General features: G+C 41.6%; 1 protein-coding gene across 3 annotated transcripts in view; it reads left to right on the forward strand.

Moving 5' to 3' along the window:
* Cep112 (centrosomal protein 112) overlaps window positions 1-23,704 on the forward strand; it is a 412,705-nt gene that overhangs the window by 316,175 nt on the left and 72,826 nt on the right. For 2 of the 3 annotated variants that reach the window (XM_029545985.1, XM_021212057.1), the window contains one exon: window positions 3,671-3,820. The exons of the other annotated variant lie outside the window; for it this stretch is intronic. In XM_029545985.1, the coding sequence (XP_029401845.1) occupies window positions 3,671-3,820 (150 nt within the window). The remainder of the gene's footprint in view (window positions 1-3,670; window positions 3,821-23,704) is intronic. 3 annotated transcript variants of the gene reach the window in all.

Raw genomic sequence — 23,704 nt, forward strand, 5'->3', positions numbered from 1 at the left:
AACTTGGCACAGTGCTTCTTTTGCTTTATTTGAAATGGAGGATATAGACACTAAGATGGAAGCTGGCTAATAAAAATGCTTAACGCACGAGAGTGTAAATAGGAACCTTAGGCTGAGCTACAGAATGTGTGTTGAAGGCTGATTAGGTGACATTAGAGCAAATTAAATGTTAGCATGTAGGAAAGCCCAGGCATGGAGTCCACAGGCTGGATTGGCATACCAGACAGTGGTGCCACCTGTGTGTCCTTGAGGGAATTTACCTGCCACCATTGGAATTCAGTTTCCTCCTTAGTCAAGGGAAGATTATTACCTACTTCTTAAGACACTTTTAACTAGTAAGTAAAATTAATAGCCAAAACACATAGTACCTTGTATGTACTAAAACATTTAATAACTGTTAGCAAGCTTAGGTGTGTGAATATTTCAATAGGAAAAGGAAGAAGAAAACCAAGGAAGAGATCTAGAGGAAAGTTGAAATTTTTTCATCTGACACCATGCTTTGAGGTGCTTAAAGACTGATGAAATTTCTCTACAAAATTTGGAAATGTGCAAGCATGCTATTTTTCTTCAAGACATTAAGGGAAAGGCCGTGGGAAACAACCAGTAACTATCACGCACTGTAGTCATTTCATAAACTAAAGATCAATTGATGCCAGAAATACACATGCCAAAAGAATGTCAAATGGAAGATAGCCTTACTCTGATAACAGCGCGCGTCTGTACCCATCTCTGATACAGTGAGTATTTATAGCCAGGAACTGGCATTTGAAAGCATTAGTCTACAGTGCCAGTCACTACTGAGAACAGATTATTTTTAAATAAACATTTTCAAAAACCCAGAAACATGGGCTGTTTGTGCTTTCAGATGCTAGTTTGTTGGAATCTCTAATGCATATCTCATTGAGCTCATGAGAGCGCCAGAAGCAATGTTGCTTCAGTGTGTTTATTGAGATTTTAAAATCTCCCTCTTAAGAGCAGTGCTAATGTGAATGTATTAGATATGGGTCCATGGGTGCTCAAGAGAACAGCAGTTTAAATTTAGAAAATATTTGAAAGCTTTTCCTTCTGTAAAGGAAGTTACTTAATCTTTGAGATTTATCAAGCTTTGGTCCTAGTAGCACACATGCACTTCACCCCAGCACACTCAGAGCCTGTGCCCCTTGTGAACCACATAGCATTCATCATAGCACAAGGGAAGCATCATCTCTGGCCATGGTACTTCTCCCAGTCACAGATTTTTTTTTTTTTGTCTGAAGATTAGACAGTAACCTTCCCTTCTCAGTCTTCACAGTTCAGTTCCCTACTCTTCAGATTCCAAAACAAGGTATTACAGTTCTACAAAAAGTATTCGTAGCTCAAGAGGACCAACTGCCACCTGAACCCACCCACTGCCAATCATCCCTCATCACTACCCTGGCTTGCTTCCCCTTCATGGTGCAGATTAATGCCCCAACTGTGTCCAGGGACCATGCCAAGAAGTAGAGTGTAGCAGGGGCCTCTGCCTTCCTATATTTTGTGAGGTGCCCCAATACCCTCCTGTCTTTTCTAGGTGTGGTTTATGTTGGCTATTGAACGTAGAGGAAGAGTTTGACACTGTACCAAAATCTGGAAAAACAGTAGTATGATTTAAAAATCGAAGTTTAACCTTTATTTTACATTCTGTAAAGATGCTAAATAAGATCCTAATATCTATGTAAAGTTTCATTGCTTAACAATTATTAGCAGCTATTATTGTTTTCATGGGTCAAGCTGCTTATAGCACCCCTCCCAAAACAGCCCGCTGTTAGGCAGAGGGTTAATTTCTCATATCTACATGGAAACGTCCTAATCCACTCCTTACTCTGAAGTAGATATAGGCTGAACACTTAGTGACATTTTGTATTCCTTATGATTCTATCCAAACTGGACACTCCCAATTATGATTGCTTATAATATATTATTTTTCTTTCAGAATTTTTTTACTATTATTTATGGACTGGCTAGACTATGTCAATTCAGTTTTCCAGGCAATGAGCATTTCTTATTTAGATGGTAGTTCACTACTTGATTTGCCATTATAATCACTACTTAAATACTTAGTGAGTGCTAGTGATGTATGCACTGAGCTAAGGTGAAGAAGTGTGTTTTCATACACTCTTTTTAAGTCTACAGCAAGTAGACATGACTCTTGTGTTCCTTGGCTGCACTATGCTTGTAACCTAGTGTTCTGATCACCTCCTAGTCTGAAATAGTAAATCTTTTTAGGTGACAACTATGCTACCACTTATTTGGCCATCGAGTTCATTCCACTCCAGTGTCCTGACACTGCCTTATGCCCCCTTCATGAGCTTTAGAAAGAGCTTTCCAAATATAATCCCATTGTGCCCACAGACATTTTTATTTCCTCCCCTAAAGATTGTAGAAGCAAGCATGCCTTCCTTGGAACATTACTTACATACAGTTCCTTCCAAAACCTACACTCATTTATTTTTATATGCATTGTCCATAATCTTTTAAAAATGAGGGATATCCTGGTTTTGCGCCCTTAAAATCATTTGAAATATCCCCAAAATATTTTCACCTTCAACCTTGGCTACCTCAATTTTTTTGAGGCAACATTTCATGTAGCCCAAGTTAGCTTCAGAGTCAGCATGTAGCTAAAACTGTCCTCGAGCTCCTCATCCTCATGCCTCTACTCTCATTACTGATTTGCTCAGTCCTAGTATTTGAGAAAATAAATTTTGTACTTTAAAAGTATACCATCACTACCCACTACCACCTCCTATCCCACCACCACCACCTACCCCCATCACCCATCTTATCACCACCCACCCAGAGTAAATTTTCATGAGTATGCATAGTTAAGAAGGAGACAACCTATTTGGAAGTATGAACTTCTCTTTGATACCAAAATCTTGTTAAAAACAAAAATGAAACTGGCTCACTGGAAGATGAAGCTGCCTGTGGGCTTCAATTCTTACCTAGCTCCATAACTGGAAATCATCTTCAACAAGGTGAAATATCTAACCTCACTTTGTATCTCACAGTAGCAAATAATATAAAAACTTTAAATCTCAACACAATACATTAGCATTAGTTAATGTCCAAGGGTTACTGTATAGAATTAAGTGACCTTGAAGAATGAGCTTACTTAGCTTGCTGGGAGTTTGGTGGTGGTGGTGGTCGGTGGGTGGGTGGTGGTAAGATGGTGATGGGGGTAGGTGGGGGGGTGTAGGAGGTGGTAGTGGGTTGGTGATGGGTGGGTGGTGATGGGGGTTTGGGAAGTGATTGGTGGTGGTACAAAGTCTTACAAAAGTCAAACCAGCCTTTCTCACTCTTAAAAAGTTTATTTCTCAGTAAAATACAATCTGACGCTTTTTTTTTTCTTTTTCTTTTTCTTTTTTTGAGATCACAGATGTTCTTTCTTCTGATGAGTAAATATTGTGGAATGTTAGAGTGGAAATGTCTTCCAAATATATTTGGTTCAGCAGTTGTTCACCATTCACAGTTTTATTGGAGCCTTTTATTGTGTGGAATTTTGTGTATTATCCTGAGTGATATGTTAATTGAAAATGTTCAGTTTGTGGAATAGATTTTTGCCAAATCCATTCTTTTGTTAAGCATAAATACATATAAAATAGATGCCTCTCGCTGGAGAATTTGAAGTTACAACATGCTGTTTTCATTTTAGATCATAGCAGAACTTCAGACAACCATTTCCTCTCTGAAAGAGGAGAGCAGCCGGCAGCAGCTAGCTGCAGAACGGCGGCTCCAGGATGTTATACAAAAGTTTGAAGATGAGAAGCAGCAGCTGATTAGAGATAATGACCAAGCAATCAAGGTAATCTGAAGACTCCAGCAACCAGTGGTAGCAGCTGCTTTCATGTAATTAAAAGGAGGCTGGAATCTCAGCAGTGGGCAGATGAACGCAGGTATCTGGCTTGCTCACACAGCCTGCAGTAATTCATTCACTGGACTCTCTACCTTTGATGTATCCAGTGACTCAGGCTGACTTCCCTCCAAGAGATCGCATGCCAGCATAAAAAGTCATTTTTGGCAAGCCTTAGCCATTCATATTGAACAAATATCTGAAAAATACCTCGCCTTTCTCTTGAGAACTACTTTGGAATTGTCTCTTGAAATTAGAATGAGTGAGCTCAGTACTGCTGCCTAGCACATACAGAAGTCAGTTTTCCATTTATATTCTGCTCTTTGCCCACATCCTTTCATTGTGCAGTCATTGAATGAGCAATAGCATCTGTCCCCAGCATGGAATGCCAGTCATCCGATGTGGCTTTGACGTTGCACAGGGTTGATTCTTGCTGCTGAGAACTTGGCTGTTTTTTAAATGGCTTCAGAGAACCATTCACACCTTAGTAGCTACAGAGAGCTCCCTGGACCTGATCCTCTGGGTTAGAGGCAGTGAGAGCTCAAAGTAGCATTGTCCTTGGCTTCAGAGCAGTGGATACTATTGTAAGTGTCTACATCACGCTGCGCTTCATCTGGGAGGAGCAGCATCTGGAAACCTTTATAAATAAGGCTGAAAGGAGAACAAAATTATTTTAAGGGATGCCCAGCAAAAGGTTATTTTTCACTGCCTTTGCTATAACAATACTTAAAACATGTAGAGTAATCATAGACAGCAAGGAAAGTTTGCTGTGTGTGTGTGTGTGTGTATGTGTGTGTGTGTGTGTGTGTGTGTGTGTGTGTGTGAAATTTAAACCTAGATGGTATTGAATAAAATAAAAGGCTTTAAGAGATGGAAAACTCTTTTCAGACCAGTACAGCCAACCTCCTCACTGTACAGGTGAGGACATAGAATTTGATTAATGACGTGGTGCCTATTTATTTCTACTTGTAAGCTTTTTGCATCCATGGGTTATTAGACAAAAGGGGGGTGGACAAAAGCCCATTTCCTTTCATGTTGTGGCCACTAAGAGCATCCATCTTTCCTTCGAGTTCTGATTGCTGAAAGCATCTGTCCTCCAAGCCCCTTTACTCGTGGATGCCCACTTCTCACCACACTCAGTATGTTGGCCTGGTGTGACTGTCTCTGCTGCAAGACCTCACTGTAGAGTTTGTTTGAACTGTTTCAGTTACATAAAAGTTTCCTTTTAAGTATATTTCTCTTCCACTTATATCCAAATAACCAAGTGGTTGGTAATTTCCGATTTTCAAATAAACAAGTTGATCCCATTTATAAGCAGGAGAAGACATGAGTTAGGTTACCCCAGCAACCATCTTAGCATTGTTTTTAGAGGATTAAAGATACCTTGAGAGAATTGTAAATAGCACAATTACCCATTTTTAAATATTTATTCTTATAGTTGTAGTCTATTTGCATGATAAAAGGGAAAAGCCTTTTAATCATAACTTCAGACCCATCCCAAATCACAGACTGAATTTTAAAATGGCAGTTGATATGTATATAACATGTGCACAAACATATGTAGCTTATTTTTTCCTGATAATAACAAATTAAAGTTAGAGTACAGTTTAAAAAGCCATGGCACATTCCTGTAATCTCAGCACTTTGCTAAGGCTGAGGGAATCATGGGTTCAAGGCCAGCCTGAGCTTTGTAGCAAAATCTTGTCTGGAGGATAAAAGTTCATTAATTAAAGAAAAAATGGAAATGCAACAATACTGGAAATACAATTCTTTTTGGGATCTGTTATTTAGTATGTAAAGAGAACAGATTGTTTACCTACCTCTATCAACATTGTTAAGATAAAAGTTGATTTATTAGCAGTCATTTATTTGACTTTTTCCCCTGGTGTGCTTGCTCTCTTGATCTCTTGCATTCTCTCTCTCTCTCTCTCTCTCTCTCTCTCTCTCTCTCTCTCTCTCTCTCTCTCTCTCTCNCACACACACACACACACACACACACACACACACACAGAATAATAGGTAATATTCATCCAAACCTCTCCATTTATTTTTGATCCATTACATCACTTAGTCCTCATAAATTCTTTTGCCTGTTTTGTACTTTTTATTGTCTTTAACTTTTGGAAACCAATCACATAAAACTACAAAATGTTTTGACATCTATACATATAACCCAAATTACCTATTCTTCATCTATTCATACACTACTCAATTCTTAAAAAGTAAAGAAGGGAAGGTACCTCCAAGGACAGGTCTGCAGACTGTTGGCAAGAAAACATCCCTTTAATTTTCCACCGACCTCACCCCAGGTCCATGCCCAGCACTTAACTCTTGGTCATAGACATTCCCAGGAGAGTTCTCTCACCCTCTCTGAGCTTCCAGCTCTCAGGCAGCCTGCCCGTGTCTGAGGGAGGAGGCTGGAGCACTGCAGTGCTCCTCCTCACACCAGCTTCTGGAGGCTTCCCCGCTATGTCCCTCGTGCTGTCTATCACAGCTCCTGCTCCTGAGTGGGATTTTGGCGCAAGAGTAGGCACCATTCCTTTCAGCTTACTTAGTCTGAACTTGCTGGATGTACGGAGGAGTCTTGGTCATCTCAACACTTATGGCAACTCCTGTGGGCTTCTCCAGCTCTTCTCCTATCCATGCCTTCTGGTCCTCCAGTCCTCCCGCAGCTCCAGGGACTTGTGACTTCTCAGCTTACTTCTCTGCCTCCCGACTCAATCACACTTCCATTTCACCAACTGTTAAGGAAATCTTTCTAAGAAATGGATCTCCTGCTCATGGCTTTGGGGAGACAGAGATGAGGTTGGTTAACCAGTACAACTCCAAACAACTGGTGTTCAAGATTCAAGCCACAGTCTTTTCCTTTCGAGCCTAAGCTGTTTGTCCACTGTTGTGCCTTGTCTCCATGTCCTTACACAGGATCTCTGAAATGACCAGATGCCCAGGTAGAGATCCTTACTCCACTCTTCTGTCGCCTGAATGATAGAACAAATCTAAGCATTTTACACTCTAATTACACTTAGGGGTCTGTACATCCAAATGCAGATACAGGGGCATCTGTAGATAATTACAGAGAGGTGGAGTCACAATGAGGCTCAGTTTTCTGGAAGCAAATACATCTGTCTGAAGAAACAATCAGCAATGGTATATAAGCAACAAGGATGCTAACTGTCTGTGAATCCTACTTCACCGCTCAGCTTGATGAGCTGAGCTTTCAAAAACTGAGGACCAAGACTAGAGATGGTTAGTAAACCTGGTGCCTACCCCCTGAGCTAACTGGATTTCCGTGGGTCCTAAAGTCATGCTGTAGAGAACATGTGCGGGAGAACGCAGTCTCAAATCCACTGAGGACACCCATGTGTGCACTGTAGCATGGTAAAATACTTTGGATAATAATTTGACAGTGCTCATCACTATTAAATTGCTTAGGAGGCCTGCTTAGCCTTTGACCCAATTCTAGAATTCACCCCAGTATGGTTGATTAAAGAGACATACTTGGCTCTAGTCATGAAATGCTTGGCCATGGTATGAAGCTGTCCTATACCACACACCTGTGATGCCAAGCATTCTCTGTCTCCTTCCCACATATCTCATTATAGGAAGTAAACTGAAATCCTGTCAGAGAAGGCAGTGTCAGCATATTAAAATTTTTCATGGGTGCTTTACCATAAAAACCCAGGTTACAAAATTTATACATAAAAATAAACATATCTGTCAAGAGAAGGGTGTGAATACATATCAGCTGACTTACTAGATAACTCTGAAAAGTGAATTTGTAGTGAATTTATTCTTATTTTATTTTATGTGTATGGGTGTTTTGCCTGGATGTGTATCATATACCACATTCCTATCTAGTATCCACATAGTCCAGCAGAGAGCACTGAATCCCCTAGACTGGAATTTCAGGAGAGTGTATGTGGTGCCAGGAATCAAACCTGGATCCTCTAGAAGAGCAACATTTTACCACTGAGCCATCTCTCCAGCCTGTGAATCGCCCTGATGTATTTGCATTATAATATCACTCTTTCGATAAAAGCAATAAAATCTTTACCATTCATTGCTTTAGCTCACTTATCTATTCTACATCTAAAAAATGCTTGCAGAAAAGCTTCTCCCTGGGGCTGAGAAGTGAATCAGGGTAAAGGCACTCACAGCAAGCCTGGTGACTTGCGCTACATCCCCAGAACCCACACCATTGAAGTCTTCTGCCCACACTGTAGTCAATCTCAATGCAGAGTTGTGGAGCCCAGTCCCAGCAGATAAATCCACAGTGCAACTCCAGCATCTGGGGCTCAGAGACCGTTGTGTGTGTAGGGGTTGGGAGTGTATATTGGAAGAGCCTAAAGGTCAGAGTTTGCCATGAGATTGTATCAACTAGGAGTGTCAAAGGCTACACACAAAATATCTTACCAGCATGACTGCCTAGTCAGGGAGTGAAAAAGGACCATAGACATGCTCTATGGATGAGGGAAGGGATGGACAGGAGGCCTTAATCCTACAAAACAAACAAAACAAAACAAAACAAAACAAGATGCCCTTACTTCTGCTCATGGTACGTGCCCTCCAATAATAGATGAATGAGGATGATAAATATTTTTTAAAAGGATTATCTCTGATGCATACCCAAATACATATCAACTTGGTGGCTTAAAGCAATAGCTTCATTATATGTTTGGAGTCCTTGGGATGGAGAATTGAACAGGGGAGATAAGTGGCTCTTTTTCATCCAGTGCATCAATGGGTTTCATTTAGGAGAAAACTTGACTGAAGCTGGGATGCCTGAGATGTAGCCTCCACCCTGAGTACTAGTGCTCCTTAACAACGTGGTCAGACTTTCTCTTAGCAGCTGGTGTGGCAGAGGGAGCCTCAGAGATGAGAGCCAGAGCCAGAGCCAGAGCCTGCACTTGGGATGAAGCCACTAGGAAGATGCAAAATCTTCCCACCACATTCTGCTGGCCAAGACAGGTTGCCAGGCCGGTACTGAATCAAGTGAAAAGAAGTAGACTTTATTTTCCAATGAGAATGGCAGAGATATGGTCAAGGCAAAACAATCATAGTCATCTATGGGAGCAAATGGAATCTTAAATGAGTGTGCACTGTTGACATGAGCACCACCGTGTCACAGACTCAACCATGGCAATGGAAGGTCTTGCCCACTACCAATACAAATGTGGGCAGTGTGGGCAGAAGGTATCCACCATAGCCTTCTGCTTGCAGATGATGGCAGGACTGTTGGCACCGTCCCCTGCAGAGAGCCTGCCAAGCTTAGCTAACCTGCCTCCTCCTTCAGCTGTATAATAAACCCACCTCCTGGATCAGCTGTATAATCAACTGTTTGATAGCTGCTAGTATGTCTCCATCAGTGAGCATGGCCCAGCCAGTCCCAGCTTGTCAGTGTGTGTGTGTGTGTGTGTGTGTGTGTGTGTGTGTGTGTGTGTGTTCTTTCTTCAATCCCCATCACAGGTCAGGTGACTACCAAAGCCCCTCAGGCTACAGCAGTCATTACATACCTACCATTCGTTCTTCAACTGTAGAACAGCAATGAAAACCCTGTCTCCACAGCCCAGTCTTAATTGTTAACTTCACAATAAAGTGACATATTTTCCTTTTTTGAAAAGCAAATTTATTTTGTAGTTTTGTAAAAATGTAATGTAATATGTGCTCATGACAAATCCTTCAGAATTTCTTTTAAAAGTTAAAAGTTTTTCAAGTCATCCCAAATGTCTCTAACCAAAAGTAACCAGCATAGAACCCCTGTGGACATCAGTTCAGATATGCTGTTCCATGTGAACATCAGTTCAGATGTGCTGTTCCGCATAAACGGAGTGGAAGGGGGCAAGTAGCTTCATAGTGGATCCTATTTCAAATACTGTTTGTTTGTTTGTTTGTTTGTGAAAACATTTACCTTTAATTCCACTGATTAAAATGAAGGGAAAAGCAAAAGGGAGTATTGACCTGTGGCAGAGATGATCTGGGCCTGAGAAGTGAGCGCATGTGCAGCTATCCCCTCTTTCCTCTCTATGCCCATCCCTTCCTGTCGGCTACCTCAGGTAGTGTGAATCTTTCCACACCGGTCAGGCCTGTGATGCTTGGTCATGCTTAGCCACACACTTTAGTTTCATTCTCATGTTGTGTGGATGCAGTTGTACACTGGGCCTTTTCCTCGGCATTTCCAGCTCTAGACCTCAGTTGGCCAGGTGTTCTCAGTGGTTCTCTCTACTCAGAGCCTTTTGTAATTAAGAATGTCTACTGGTCAAGCCTCGTATTTGAGACCTGTTACATAGACACTATATTTTTGTTCAACTTTTCTTTCAGTGTGTAACTATCACTCATGTAATATTTTGGGTTTTGGTTGGTTGGTTGGTTTTGATTTGTTTTGATTGACTTGGTTTGGGGTTCTAAGTTTTTAGACAGGGTTTCTTTGTGTAGCCCTGGATGTCCTAGAACTCACTCTGTAGACCAGGCTAGACTTAAACTCAGAGACCCGAAGATGGCTTCCTCCCAAGTGCTGAGATTAGAGGCGTGCACCACCATACCCAGCTTTCTGTAACTTTAATATTGCTATATGGAAAGCTGGGAGGACCTAATGTTCCTCCACATAAGTGACTGTCACTAATGAGGGATTCCTAAAGAAGTCGTCCTCATGGAAGTTTGGGTAAACCAGGGTGTATAGAGCTATTAAGGTGTTCAGACTTGATAGCAGCTATTTTTTTTGGGGGGGAGGGGCTTTTTTTTTTAAGATTTTATTCATTTATTATATGCAAGTACACTGTAGCTATCTTCAGACACTCCAGAAGAGGGTGTCAGGTCTTGTTACGGGTGGTTGTGAGCCACCATGTGGTTGCTGGGATTTGAACTCTGGACCTTCGGAAGAGCAGTCGGGTGCTCCTACCCACTGAGCCATCTCACCAGCCCTGATGGCAGCTATTTTTGAAGCATAGTAATCTCTCTGCTGTTTTCCTCCAGTTCTGTAGCTTGAGGGAATGGAAGGATGGGGGCAGGGTACTCATGCAGGGCTGTGGAGCTGGCTGCTCACCCTTGGAGAGTTAATTAAATAATCTCTCAGGGTTCCTTACCCAGCTGCAACAGGCTGCTTCTGTCCCCTTGAGCTCAGACTTACCCACCCTCTTGACACCCATGGAGTAGAGTAAAGGTTGTCTCCCTCTGATAGAGCTGGCACTGTCCTCACCTCATCCACTACCTCATCCACCTTTCCTCCTCCCATCCCCAAGAGGCAAAGACTCCACAGTCCTTGTCTCTCCAGGTTTGAGAATGTTAGTGAGAACGCTTAGAATCATAACCGAAAGATAGTCTGGAGACAGTGGCAGGCCTTGACATCAGACCACTGTGAATCTTTCCAGAGTGTTTCAGAACCATCCTTTACCTGGGCACAGGCTTTTGATAGTGTTTTGTATTTCATCAACATTACTGCCCTATATTTCTGTTAATAAATCTTCTATAGTTTCTACTTAGGTTTCTGTGGTCTTGTTTCGTGTTGGCGTTGAACTCGGGGACTTCCTTCATGCACAGTCTTCCTTCATGCACTACCATTGAGCTGAACCTCTACATGTAGTTTTCGCTCCTGTTACAGACCCTATCTGGTACTAGAAGGAAACTACTAGTCATCCGAATTTAAAATCCTGATTGATTTTGTTATAACATTTAACAGGTAACCTATATTGGTCAGCAACTGCCACAATGACACTCCATACAGTCTCCCAAATTCAGAGCTTTTTAATAATAAACTTTTGTTTTCATGCAGCATGGCTATGGGACTCTGGTGGAGGGTCTGTGCACTGGGTTTTCGGCTCGATAGAACCGACTCTACATCTGTACGATCTTTCTGGATTTGTAGCTGCCTGAAATGTAGCTGGGATTTGCAGATGCCTGGGCTGGTAGGTAGATCCTGGAAATACAAAAAGATGAGTGTAAATATCTCTGCAGCTTCCACTCATTTGAGTCTGCAACACTGGGGCAGGAAAATTATATTCCCATTCTCAGAATATCTATCAACTGTGGCTTTACTGTACAGAAGTTGGTCCCTAAGTGCTTCTGTATTTCCATAGCAATACCTTCCTAGGTCATCTAACTTACAAACCCCTCATTCCTATTTCTAGCCTCCTTCTCCTCTTCCTTCTTAACACTTAGTAATAATTCTGTGTGTACCATATTAGGCCTCTTATCTGTGCTGTCCCTGATAGTCTGAGCCTTCATATGAACTTCCACAGAAAGGAATTTTTCAATTTTAAGTTTTTCTGCCCTGAGCCTACAACCTTTGTTTTTGTGGTTTGTTTTTTTGGGTTTTTTTTTTTTTTTTTTTTGATAATTTATTTGACCAGGGTCATCTTGAGTAACCCCTGCCTCTGCCTTCTAAGCATTGGGATTGAAGTAATGTGCTGTCACTCCCTGTTTCAGTCCGAATTTCTAGTCACCATTAACATCTCCGCTCTGATGGTCCACAGGCAGCTCACGTAGGCAGGAGACTTTTTCTTTTTCTCAGTAGAGACATGAGAATTTTTCTTCTCTTGCTACTCTTCCAAGCTACTCTTCTTGTGCCAGATATTTGAATCAAATCACTATTGTCCACCTAATTACTCCAGTTAGAGTCATGGAAACTTGACAGGAGTCTTCTCTGCCCTGACCTCTCATAAATCAGTCCTTAGGACAGCCCCTAAATGTATCTGGACTCATAGCTCCTCCACACTCACTAGTTCCTACCATTTCTTAGAACTGCATCCTCTCTGACCCTGCCTCGTCCAATTTCTCCTTCCTGGAATCACTGCCCACTGTGCTGTCCCTCACACTGATGGTGCCATGACAGTTCTGGAACACAAGTAAGAGCATGGTGTTAACAGCTTAAAATCTGTCAGTGGCTTTCCATTTCCTACTGACTGAATCTGAAACTTGGTCTCCTCTGCGAGACATGGTATCTAAAGCTCCCTATCCTTCCATTCCTCAGGGTCCAACTGTTTTCGTAAGAACACAGACCTTATCACTGTGTGTGCATCTCATTGTTTGCACAGCAGCAATGGGAGATGAAACTGCTGGTCCCAGTCAACCATCCTAGTAGCAATTTCTTCCCTCCACATATGTGTTCTTGAAACAAAGAGGAAACAACAAATATCCATTTTATTATCCCAGATCTCGAGACACAGCACTACTCCTCATAATAATGGGGAGAGTACATGAAGCCTCCTGCCGCCTAGTGAAGCAGGTCGGTCGTCTCAGGAAAGGCAGGTCTGCACCAAGTGTGGGCTGCACTCTTGTTCTGAAAGGACTGACAACCTGTGTTTATTCACACTCTAGTATCTGACAGACATATTCTAGAAAATAAACGAAGTGAGTCTGACAAGCCAAGGATAACAACTGACTATATTGTTGCTAATAATAAAATTTGCCCTTTCAAACAATCAGTTAGAATTTTGGAAAAATTGGTATCACTGTGGTGAGTTTGACAGCTTGGCAATGCTTAAAGTTTACTGAGGAGATCAGTGACTTTGCAAGTGGCAAGAAAGAGGCAGGGAGAGAATGGAGCATCTCCAGCTGAAAGATCTACATGCCTCATGATTCACTATACCATCTATTTCAGATGATCAATCCCTGATGTGACAAATCCTTCATGACTAAAAGACCCATTCAGTGCACAAAAGAGACCAAGGGATTTTAGTGAATCTACATGCAAAGTCCATGCATGAGAGTTGCAGGTTCCAAGTTGCAGCTAGCTTCAAAAACTACCACTTGCTGTGGTTTGGTATTATATCATAGCAAAGTGCCCCAATCATTGGAAGGGCTGCTGAGATACCCCTCTGCCCTTTTCTGACCATCTTTCTGAGTGACTGAATTTCTTTTCGTGTTTCATTGGGAGCAATGTTTTTGTAAGAGTTTAAATACAGAAATAGATATGAGTCTAGCTTCCTCTGTTAAACAGATTTGTAGAAATATAAAATGCCCACATATCTCATTGATTTTTTTTTCAACCTCAAAAATAAACAATTTAGGATTTGGAGAGATGACTTATAAAGTGCCTGCTATGCAAGCATGAGGACAGGAGTTCAGATCTCTAAGTGCTCCCTCAAAAGACCAGGTACAGCACTTTCTGGTATCTGTAAACCTGCTGCCCAGGGAAATTAGTCAGATTTCTAAACAGCGAGCTCTAGGTTCAGTGAGAGAGCCTGTCTCAAAAACAAAGGTATGAGGGCTGGAGAGGTGGCTCTGCAGTTAAGAACCCTGGCTGCTCTTCCAGAGGATGTACCTATGTGATGGCTCACAACTGTCTTCAATCCTGTCCCAGAGACTTGATGCCTCTTTCTGGCCTTCTTGGGAACTGTATGCATAAGGCACATAGACATAAATGCAGACAAAATACCCCTACACATTCAATAAATTTTTAAAATATTTAAACCTAAGGTGTAAAACTACAGTTGGAGGGAAATCAAAGAAGACACCTGCCGTTGACTCTGCCCTGCGCACATGCACATGGATGCAATGCTCCTTTCTCTTAAAAATGATCTTTGTGTGTTCACTCACAGTTTATTTCCGCTATTTTAAAACCAATTAAATGTTTTAATACTTATTAGTCTTAACTTCTAATGTACCAATAGTCCACATGAACAAAACTTCTTTGAGATTCTTTTTATTTTCAAGTTACATTTTAAAATTTATTTAAGAAGAATATGAATAGGAAATTATTCAATAATTTTGGTTGTGAAGCTTAAATTTATTTTGGGCAATCACTATGTTATTATAGTGCCTTTGAACCATATATGATATATTAAAGTAAAATTTTTTCAAATACCTATTACATTATTGAATATTAAAAAACTAAATGATCCATACTTTTCTAGTTGTTGATTAACCACAACCCATTGTTATTTGGACAGTGCAGTAATACAGTTAGCCACACAGTTATTCCAGCGCATAAGGGTACAGTGGGTCAAGCCATGGATTCAGAGGAACCTGCCTCTCCTATTCTTGTAATTCCTCTCCTTCACAGCCTCACCATTGGCTCACCAACGTCTAATTTATTCTCTGGGTTAGAATACACAAAGCAGTATTTTAAGGGTTCAAAAGTATTTTCCACACAACTTGAAAGATTTTTGTCCACTGAATAAAGAATATTTTTCAACACACTTTAAAATGAAGAACAAATTTGCCAGAGGCTAGAACTGAAGGGATGCGGGGTGAGCACAGAAGCGCTGCCCATGTCCCTCTGCTCCTTGCTGCCACTGCTTCTCCTTGCTCAGAAGCAAGGTCAGCACTGCACATTGAGGCTGAGCCTGTCCTCTAGGAAAGTGGTTCTTGGCTTCTGCTACCACGGATGTCCCCCTTTTAAAGTTAGCAGGCAAGTCTTCCTGGGTGGGATGGAAAACTCCTTTCTATTCGTAGCATCATTAATTCTAATTCAGGAGGGCACAAAGAAAAATGCCACTTTTTTCCCTGTGTCTTTAGAGCATGCACACAGAAAAGGCAGGAATTAAATAATGAACAGGTCCGAAAGAAAGCCATCTGAGGCTAGACGGAGAGTTCTTTCTGTGTCTCAGTGCTTCTAAAACCCCTCAAAGAAGCTTGTAATTTTATTCTTTGAGAAATTGATTCATATAAGCTCTTAGCACAGTGAGAACTGCCCAGGCTTATGAAATATTCCTTTTCCCCCTCAAGCCTTCTGGTAACACAGAGCAGATTTCTTGGTGTCCTACTGGCAGGCGACCTTTTCTCGTGAACTCCAGTCAGTGACTGAGGGAGAGAGGCATCGGTGCTTTAAAAGCTCTTTTCTATGCCTGCAAGCAACATTTTTTACAATATTTCTCCTTGATATGAAATCTCTGCTTGGACATCTGGCCTCACAGTGAGGAACTTTCAATACTCAGGCTTCAAAGAGAGGACTTAGCGCTGGTGGTACAGAAGGGCCATAGGAACATTCCACAGTATCCTACAGAACAATCCCCAATGTTTCCTCAGATGAACTTCTGAAGCTAAGAGGATGGTGCCAGCCAACTTTCAGGAACTTGTCTCTAGCCTACAGCCTTCTGTGGGCACTTCCCAGGAGAACATAAGGGCATACAAGGCAGAGAGTGCTCTATTAGATTCTGCCTGGTCAGGCAAGATATGGGTACTAAGATTTCTCACATGTGACTTAAGTGGATAGAGGACTTCTTAGGGAAAGGTGCATGAGGAAGGGAACCCATAAAGATAACTTGTTAAAAATACCATAATCACACTATTACCCTGCTTGAGAATGTTTAAAAGATCTAAGTCCTTTAATCATATCTGTTATATTATCACAAACATTTACCAGCTCACTGCCATAAATTAAACCTGAGAATCCTGTGATATCACTAGTTACTAGGCCATTGGTTTACAGGGAAGCGGTGCTCATTTATCCAGCATACTTTAAACATGTCCACCAAAACATACATAGCAAATGTGTATTCTTGAGAAGCTCAGAGTCCAAGTTATTTATAAAAACAAAACAAAACAAAACAAACAAACAAAAAACCAAAACCTTAATCAGATTTTATAGATCCACATGTTCTATTCTGAATTACCGGAAGTCTAGAAAGGGATAAATTATTTTCAAAAGATTGTAGTTAACATGCTTAGCAACAGATCTTCCTGATGCTGTGGGCATTTATTAGAGATATTAATGCATTTACTGTTCATTTTTGTGTGTTATCTAAGGGTGTTGTCCTAGTTGCCACCTAGGAAAGTACTCTATAGCCTCCTAGAACCTGCAATGTCTGGTTTCCACCCTGAGCATCTGTACGGAGGGCTGACTCAGTACCACAGTGCTCCCCAAAACCCCTGAAGAAAGAAACCCTGTCCACATGAGCTGCTCTTTTTAGGGATCACAGAAGAGGCAACACTGAAGTCTTAAGTGGAAAGCGCGTATTACACAGCGCTCATGGATGTATGCATGAGGTCTTCTTGGCCACCCAAGACCACCTGCCCAGGGGTGGCACCACCTGTGGTGAGCTAACCTTCCCATATCAATTGTTCTTCAAGAAAGTACCCCCACAGATTTGCCCACAGACAGTCTAATGGAGGCAGTTTCTCCCTTGGGGTTCCTCTTCCCAGATGAGACTGGCTTGTGTCAAGTTGACCCAGGCTCTAACCCGGACACTACCTCTTCATAGTAGCCATCATTCATCCTATCTCTTGCATCCCAGGATTTGTTCCTAGAACAGAACGTTGATCTTGTTTTCCCATACCTCAGCGTCTCACCCATAACTGTAGCATTTAGGAATAGTCTTGCCATTAGTGATATGCTGAAGGCAGTCTACATGGCTTGAGCAGGCTCTGCAGTCAGGACTCCTGCAATAGTATACACCCTCAAGTTATTTTCTGAGAACCAGTTGTTAAGCCCAGGAACACTGTTGCAGCAGTTCTCTGAGGTCCCCTAATTTCTTGATGAAACTGACTCCCAATTTCTGTCTATATGATGATGGTGCTGCACCTTATTCTCACAGGAGGTGTGTACTTGTGCATCTGGACAGACCCACCCTACCAACTCCTAGGGGCTACCAGCTAGCCTCTTGCTCTTCTCTGATACAGGTAACACTTTACTCTATTTTTTCTATTTTTAAAATCTCCTTTGTGATCAGTATAATACAGAAACTTTGCAGAGCAATGTATTAACTTTTTCTAAGTATTTTTCTGTGTATAGTCATCTTTTCAGTTTCACATGCTATTTGACCATACCAAACTATTCTCCTTCTAGATCAGGGTTATCAAACTTTCTGTAAAGGGGTAGATAGTTAAAGTTCCTGGCTTTGTACACCATGCACACCATCACAACTGCTAAGCTCTTTCCATGTGGTAAGAAGCAGTGATAGACAGTCTATCAATAGTTGGCTGTGGCTGTCTTCCAATTAACTGTATTTATGAGGACAGGGTTACTGCCATGTTTGGTGTGCTGGCTATAGCTTGCAAGCCCCTGATCTATAAGCTCACTCTAGATATGCTTTATATAGTTTTCCTTTTCCTCCCAGAATGTGCTTACAGGGACATTCTGGGCTTCACCTCTTCTCTTCACTACCTCTGTGACATCAGCTATCACTTCTTCTGTGGACATGATTTTCAGAAGCCCAGCCTGTTTCCTGTTTGGGTCCTGTATCTTGCAGAGACTGTAAATCACCGTCTTGGGAGAAGCTGTAGTGCTATTTCAGTTAGAAGCTACAACACTGAACTCCCATCCTCTCGATTGGCTCTCCCTTTCCGTCCATACAGCTTACTCTGTCTTTCTGTTTCCTGGTAGAAACGTGGAGTTCATAGTTGTCCTTCTTTGTTCTTTCACCCCAGTTTCCCTTGTGTCTCACCAGAGTTCTTAAACTTGTTATCTGACTTGACCCTATTCAGAGCTTTCCTCCATTTGTGATTGATTTAAAGCTGCCTCATCTCAGCTGATAGCCAAAACTCTCAGGGACATTTCCGACTGAAAAAATCTACTGGTAAATTCTTAAACTACTGTGGCATCCTGCATTACAAAAAGTGCTCAGAAATCAGTAGGAAAATACTAACAACCCATGCCCCCAAAGAGCAAAGGATGTGAAGATGGATCCCAGGCAGAACATCAGTATTTGGCAAATGTGAGAAATGTGTTCATTGTCATTAATGAGTTTAGAAAAATGGAAATCAAAAGTGTACTTTCCAGGGTCAACTACCATCAGACTTGCATAAATTTGAATTTGGAAAAAACTCTGAAAGTAAAGGATGAGGAGTCACATGGGCTCATGCATGCTTACTTGGAGGAAACTCAGAGAAGCCTAGATCCTTTAGTCCAGCAGGTCCACAGACAAGAATTCATCTTATAAATGTACTTGCAAGTATAGCAAATGTCTTTTCAGTGTTTCTAAAGTAGAAAAATGGAGAAACAACGGGTAATGTGCCTTACAGTGACATACTTACAAAGTGGGTGCTGTTGCACCAGTGTGACACTGAAGCAGGAGTGCCAGTGTGTAGTGAGTATAAACAAAGAGAAACACAGAAGGTCATGTTATTCATTAAAATGTCCTGACCACTCTCAAATGAGGAATGAGAAGGGCCTAGGCTTGCTTCCTTTGTCTTGTAATGATGTTTTAACCCCTTTACAGTGGCATCTTACCAAATGATCAAACCTCATGATCAAAATGTCCCTCGGCTCTCAAGCTGTGCAGCCTCTTCGGGTCACTTGAGGCCCATGTTGTCTTACTCAGACCACCCACAAGCATCTGCTCTGTTCCTACGCTTACTTCCTCCTGACGCCATCCTTCTCCTGCCACAGCCTTCTCACCTGTTAGAGAATTGCCTTGTTAGCAAAGTCACTTCAAGGGTGCATCCACATTCTCCATGGAGCATTTCCATGGAGACTCTACATCATAAAACCCTGTTATGCTTAATGATCCCTGTCACTTCCATGTCTCATGCTTCTAGTTTCCACATAGTAATGGGCACTCAGAACACAACTCTTTACTGACTTACGGAATACAGTCTCTAGTTATTAAGAATTTTTTTTTTACCTGTAAGGAAACAGTATCAGCCCAGGACACCCCAAGATCAGGTTCTTGGTACAAAGGAGATTTATTTGCCCCAGAGGTAAAAGGGCAGAAAATAAGACAAAGATAAGAGGTAGAAGACAAGGGAGAGGGGGAAGGAGTGTTTGTCCAGGAGGAAGTACAAAAGACTATCTCTGGATAGAGAGGAGACAGACATGGCACATAGGAAAATGGCCATGTTAGAATGTGTTTAATTTAATTGGGCATGTTAATTAGATGAACCAAAGGGGGCTTTTGATTGATGAACTTCAATACTTTGATAGATGGACCTTGGTAGTCAGCCTCAGGAGGAGGAAGTGACCAAATAAGGGACTAGACCTTGGTGCCTAGCTTTTGGGGTATAATATAATGATTTTTAGCAAGGCAGAGGGAATGGGGGAGAAGCGCAAGGCCTGCCAGAGCCACACTTACTGTGCTTGATCTGGAAAGAATCTCTTCAATACCTATGATTGATTTTGTAAAGGCAGCTGTAACTACATCAATCCTAATCTTGGTGTTACAGAAGTGGAGGAGTTGGTAAGATGGCTCAGGGATAAGGACACATGCCACTAAGGCTGATGACTTATATGTTCAGTTCCCTTAGGACCCACATGATGGGAGAGAACTGATTCCACAAGTTGCCCTCCAAGCTGAACTTGCACTATGTCATGCACCCATACAAATATGTGTATACCCTGGCACATGCTCTCTTATTCACACATGTGTGCACACACGTAAATGAAACATAATGATTAATTTTGAAGAGAAGATAGTATTATCACACCTCCTTTACTTCACAAATTTGCAGCCTTTAGGTTAGCAAACTAAACTGCAGACATCCTTGATGTGTTAATATTTTTAACTGCTGGAAATAACTCACATGCTATAAATATAAAACTAATCCTAAATCTTTCATTCCTAACAATCTGGTGAGGATTCTCCCACTTGAAGGACTAGGAAGTAGAATTTGGATGGGAGATGGGAAGAAGCCAGCTAGAAGAAACGTAATAACCTGAGGAATAAACGTGAGGGCGGCTCCAAGGGTGGCATGGACATCTCTGAGGACAGCAGGGTCACCTCTGTAGAAGACAGAGGCGGGCTTAGATTGACAGGTGGAGGAAGTGCCTGGGGAAGCCAGGCTGGAGCCCACTACCTGCTGGGATACTGGGTGGAGGTTATCTCTGTTGCTGCAGAGCTTACACACTGCCTTCAACAGGGACAGGCCGAGGGACATGTATACCTTAGAAGAGGGAATTCTGGGAAGGGGGATAACATTTGAAATGTAAAAAAAAAAATAAATAAATAAATAAATAACCAATAAAAAAGGAAATACAAAATGTGTATGTATGTAGGTTGTACGTATATGTGCTTTCCTAACAAATATAGAATTAATATATAGAGATGTATTAATTTGTAATACTACAAAATATTAGTGAGGAAAACTAGAGTGTTAATAAGCAGTTCTAGTACCATAAATAATTCTGCATAAATGTACTTTCTAAATCAGGAGAAATGGCTCAGTTCTAACTCATGCTTTTATTCATTATACTACATGAAATGATGCAGCTTTATGTGAAATTTCTAAGGAACTAATTCAGAATCAATCAAATACACAAATAATGTGTAATATTTTACATATTATTTGTGTATTATTATCATATTATTGGAAAATTAGTGCAGTGAGTTCTGTCACCCAAAAAGGACTGTTGCCATCACGCCGCCTTGACAGAAACTAAAGCTTCGTGGCAGCACAGAACTGGAGTGCTGGGCCTGGGCCCAGTACAGCGATGCTTTAGTGTTGGAAGCACAGAAGAAAGAGTGGTCTATAAACAAAGAAGCTGCCCCCATTTTTTTTTTTTCAAGAGACTTAGAACCCTTTTGCTTTTATGTCTGACACTTGCTCCAGGACTCTTCCTAAAGCCTTCTAACCACCTACATAAATATTCATATGGCTGTTCAGCATCTCATTAATAAAACAAGATTTGGTGGTAAAATGTTTCAGAGTAACAGATGATTTGCATCTCACCCTTGTTTAACTTTAAATCTCAAGCAATTAATAAATTAGACTCGAGAGCTTTTTAAGAAGTTACTTGTACATGCACCACAAATTGCATTATTTTTATGTGTAAATAACGATGAAAGGGGAGATTGTTCCTTTGATGTCTATAAACTACACTGTAAAATATGCAGAAACATTCTTGAGTTTAGTTGGAGCCAAAACAAATAGGCTAGTTCATCAAACAAGGCACCAGCATTCTCAGAAACCAGCATGATTTTCCTCTCTTTGCAATTGCTTCTTCCATCTTTTATTCTCTTGCCATTCCTAGCAGCAGATTCATTCCAAGTTCAAAAGTGATGTTAGCCGGCATTTCCTCATCCAGAACACTGGTCTCTGAGGATTCTTCCTGATAAAATTGGCTTCCTATACAAGGCTCGCCCGAGCTCAGCTGAACCTTGGCTTTCCTGCAGTGAGTCATCCTTCTCCCTGGAAATCCATCATTGCTTAGACACTGATGACTTCAGATGTTAGTGGACACTAATGTCTCTGCATGAAATGCTTACCTCTTTTCCTCCAAGCTGACTTGTTTGATGTTAAAATTTGTATCATACTTGTTTTCTTCTGTACACCTTACACATCGGAGGCTAGGGGTTAATTTGGGACAAGCCAGTTCTCTCCTTCCAAAGAATCGAACTCAGGTCCTCAGGCTTAGCAGCACCTTTACCTGCTGAGCTGGCTCCCTAGCTATCATTTGTTTTTAAATCGTGTCAGCAAAGTTTTGTTTACAAACTCATTGAGTTGGGCCTCATCCTCTCTCTGGTGTGGTTAATAACTGGCACTTCTACCATTATTAGTACCAGCACTCCGGGGGGTTGGGGGCAGCCGACAGAGGCAGGCAGATCTCTGTGAATTTGAGGTCTATCAGGCAAGTTCCAGGACAGCCATCTACAGTCTCTGTGAGGCTTGACAGTGGGCATTCTTCCATATGTCCCACCTAGCCTGGTTTCAACCCTGCTGCCAGCAAGTCTACCTAGTCATTCCTTGGCCTGGTGCTTTTTTGTAGAACCCTGGTCTCTTCAAATGCCATGCTTGTCGTCAGATTCCGTGCCACACTTTGGTCAAGTTTTTATTCGTACCCTCTGCCTTCCTGATGGCAGCTTTCTAGCCAAACCCACCATCCCTCTTCCCTTGGACCTCACCCCTCCCAACTCTTTCATAATTCTTATCTATGTATTAAGTAGAGTGAATTTCTCTGCATCTGTTTCATTCTCTTACTAAAAAGAGTCTTAGGGGGCTGACCTTCTGACCTCCCTCTTACCCCACTCTGATCTCTCTTTTCATGAGGGCAGATCTTGAACCTTGCACCTACCTCAAAACAGTCTGATCTTCCAGCGTAGCTATTGGCAGTATCATGCGTCTGACTGGACTCTTAAGCTTTTGCTCATTCATTCATTCAGATATACATGAAAAGGGAGAAGGTGCTCTGACCAAAATACAAGAGTTGTGCAAATGATGGGCAATCTTTCTCACTGTCCACTGTGTTTCCTGTGACTTGGGCAAAACCTGTCCTTGACTTAACATGGAGCTCAGCCAGGCCATTTCTTCTGTATACTGAGAAATAAGCATCTCCTTCAGTAGTTGGCTGTGTGTTTCTTTATGATCCTTCTTCCTCAACGTCCTCCCCTTTCTTCTCCCCCTCCTCTCTTCCTCCTCCTTTTTCTTCTTTGTAAACAACTGTTGAAGACCAATTTAGGAAAGAGGTCATACTTTGAAAGACAGCTTTCTAGATAGTTCATCGAATTTAAAGGCCATTCCCAAGGAAGAAAATGCTAATCAATAACCATCTCTTGCAGGCTCCCTAGTGTGGACATTCCACAAAGACTTAATGCCAAGATTGATTTGCAAAAAATCCTGAGGAGTTTGTTTTCTAAGAGGAAACCAATTATTCTGAGAATCCTATTCAAATGACAATTTCTATGACATCAAAAGATCAATGTGTAAATAAACAAATCAGTCTGGCAGTGTTCTCTGTTTCTAGAAGAACCGAGGCATAGTGGGCTGAACAGCACATCTCTAAGCAGTTCATCAACTTGGTCAGGTCTGATGTGTCTGGGAAACCCAATCTTCTCAGAGTTGCTGCCCCTTCATCCTTCTTAAGGTTTAGAGGAAATCTCTGGATTTGCATGTATGTGTTGCAATAAACAGAGACCTGGGGCCTTGATATCATGGACTCCGGAGTCATACTGCCTGGCTTCAAGTCTTGGCTCCCCTACTTAGAATCTGTGTGCCTCGGGCTGCTTACTTAATCTCTCAGTGTTGCCATCT

The sequence above is a fragment of the Mus pahari genome, chromosome 14 (assembly GCF_900095145.1).
Source record: "Mus pahari chromosome 14, PAHARI_EIJ_v1.1, whole genome shotgun sequence".
Lineage (NCBI taxonomy): Eukaryota > Metazoa > Chordata > Mammalia > Rodentia > Muridae > Mus > Mus pahari.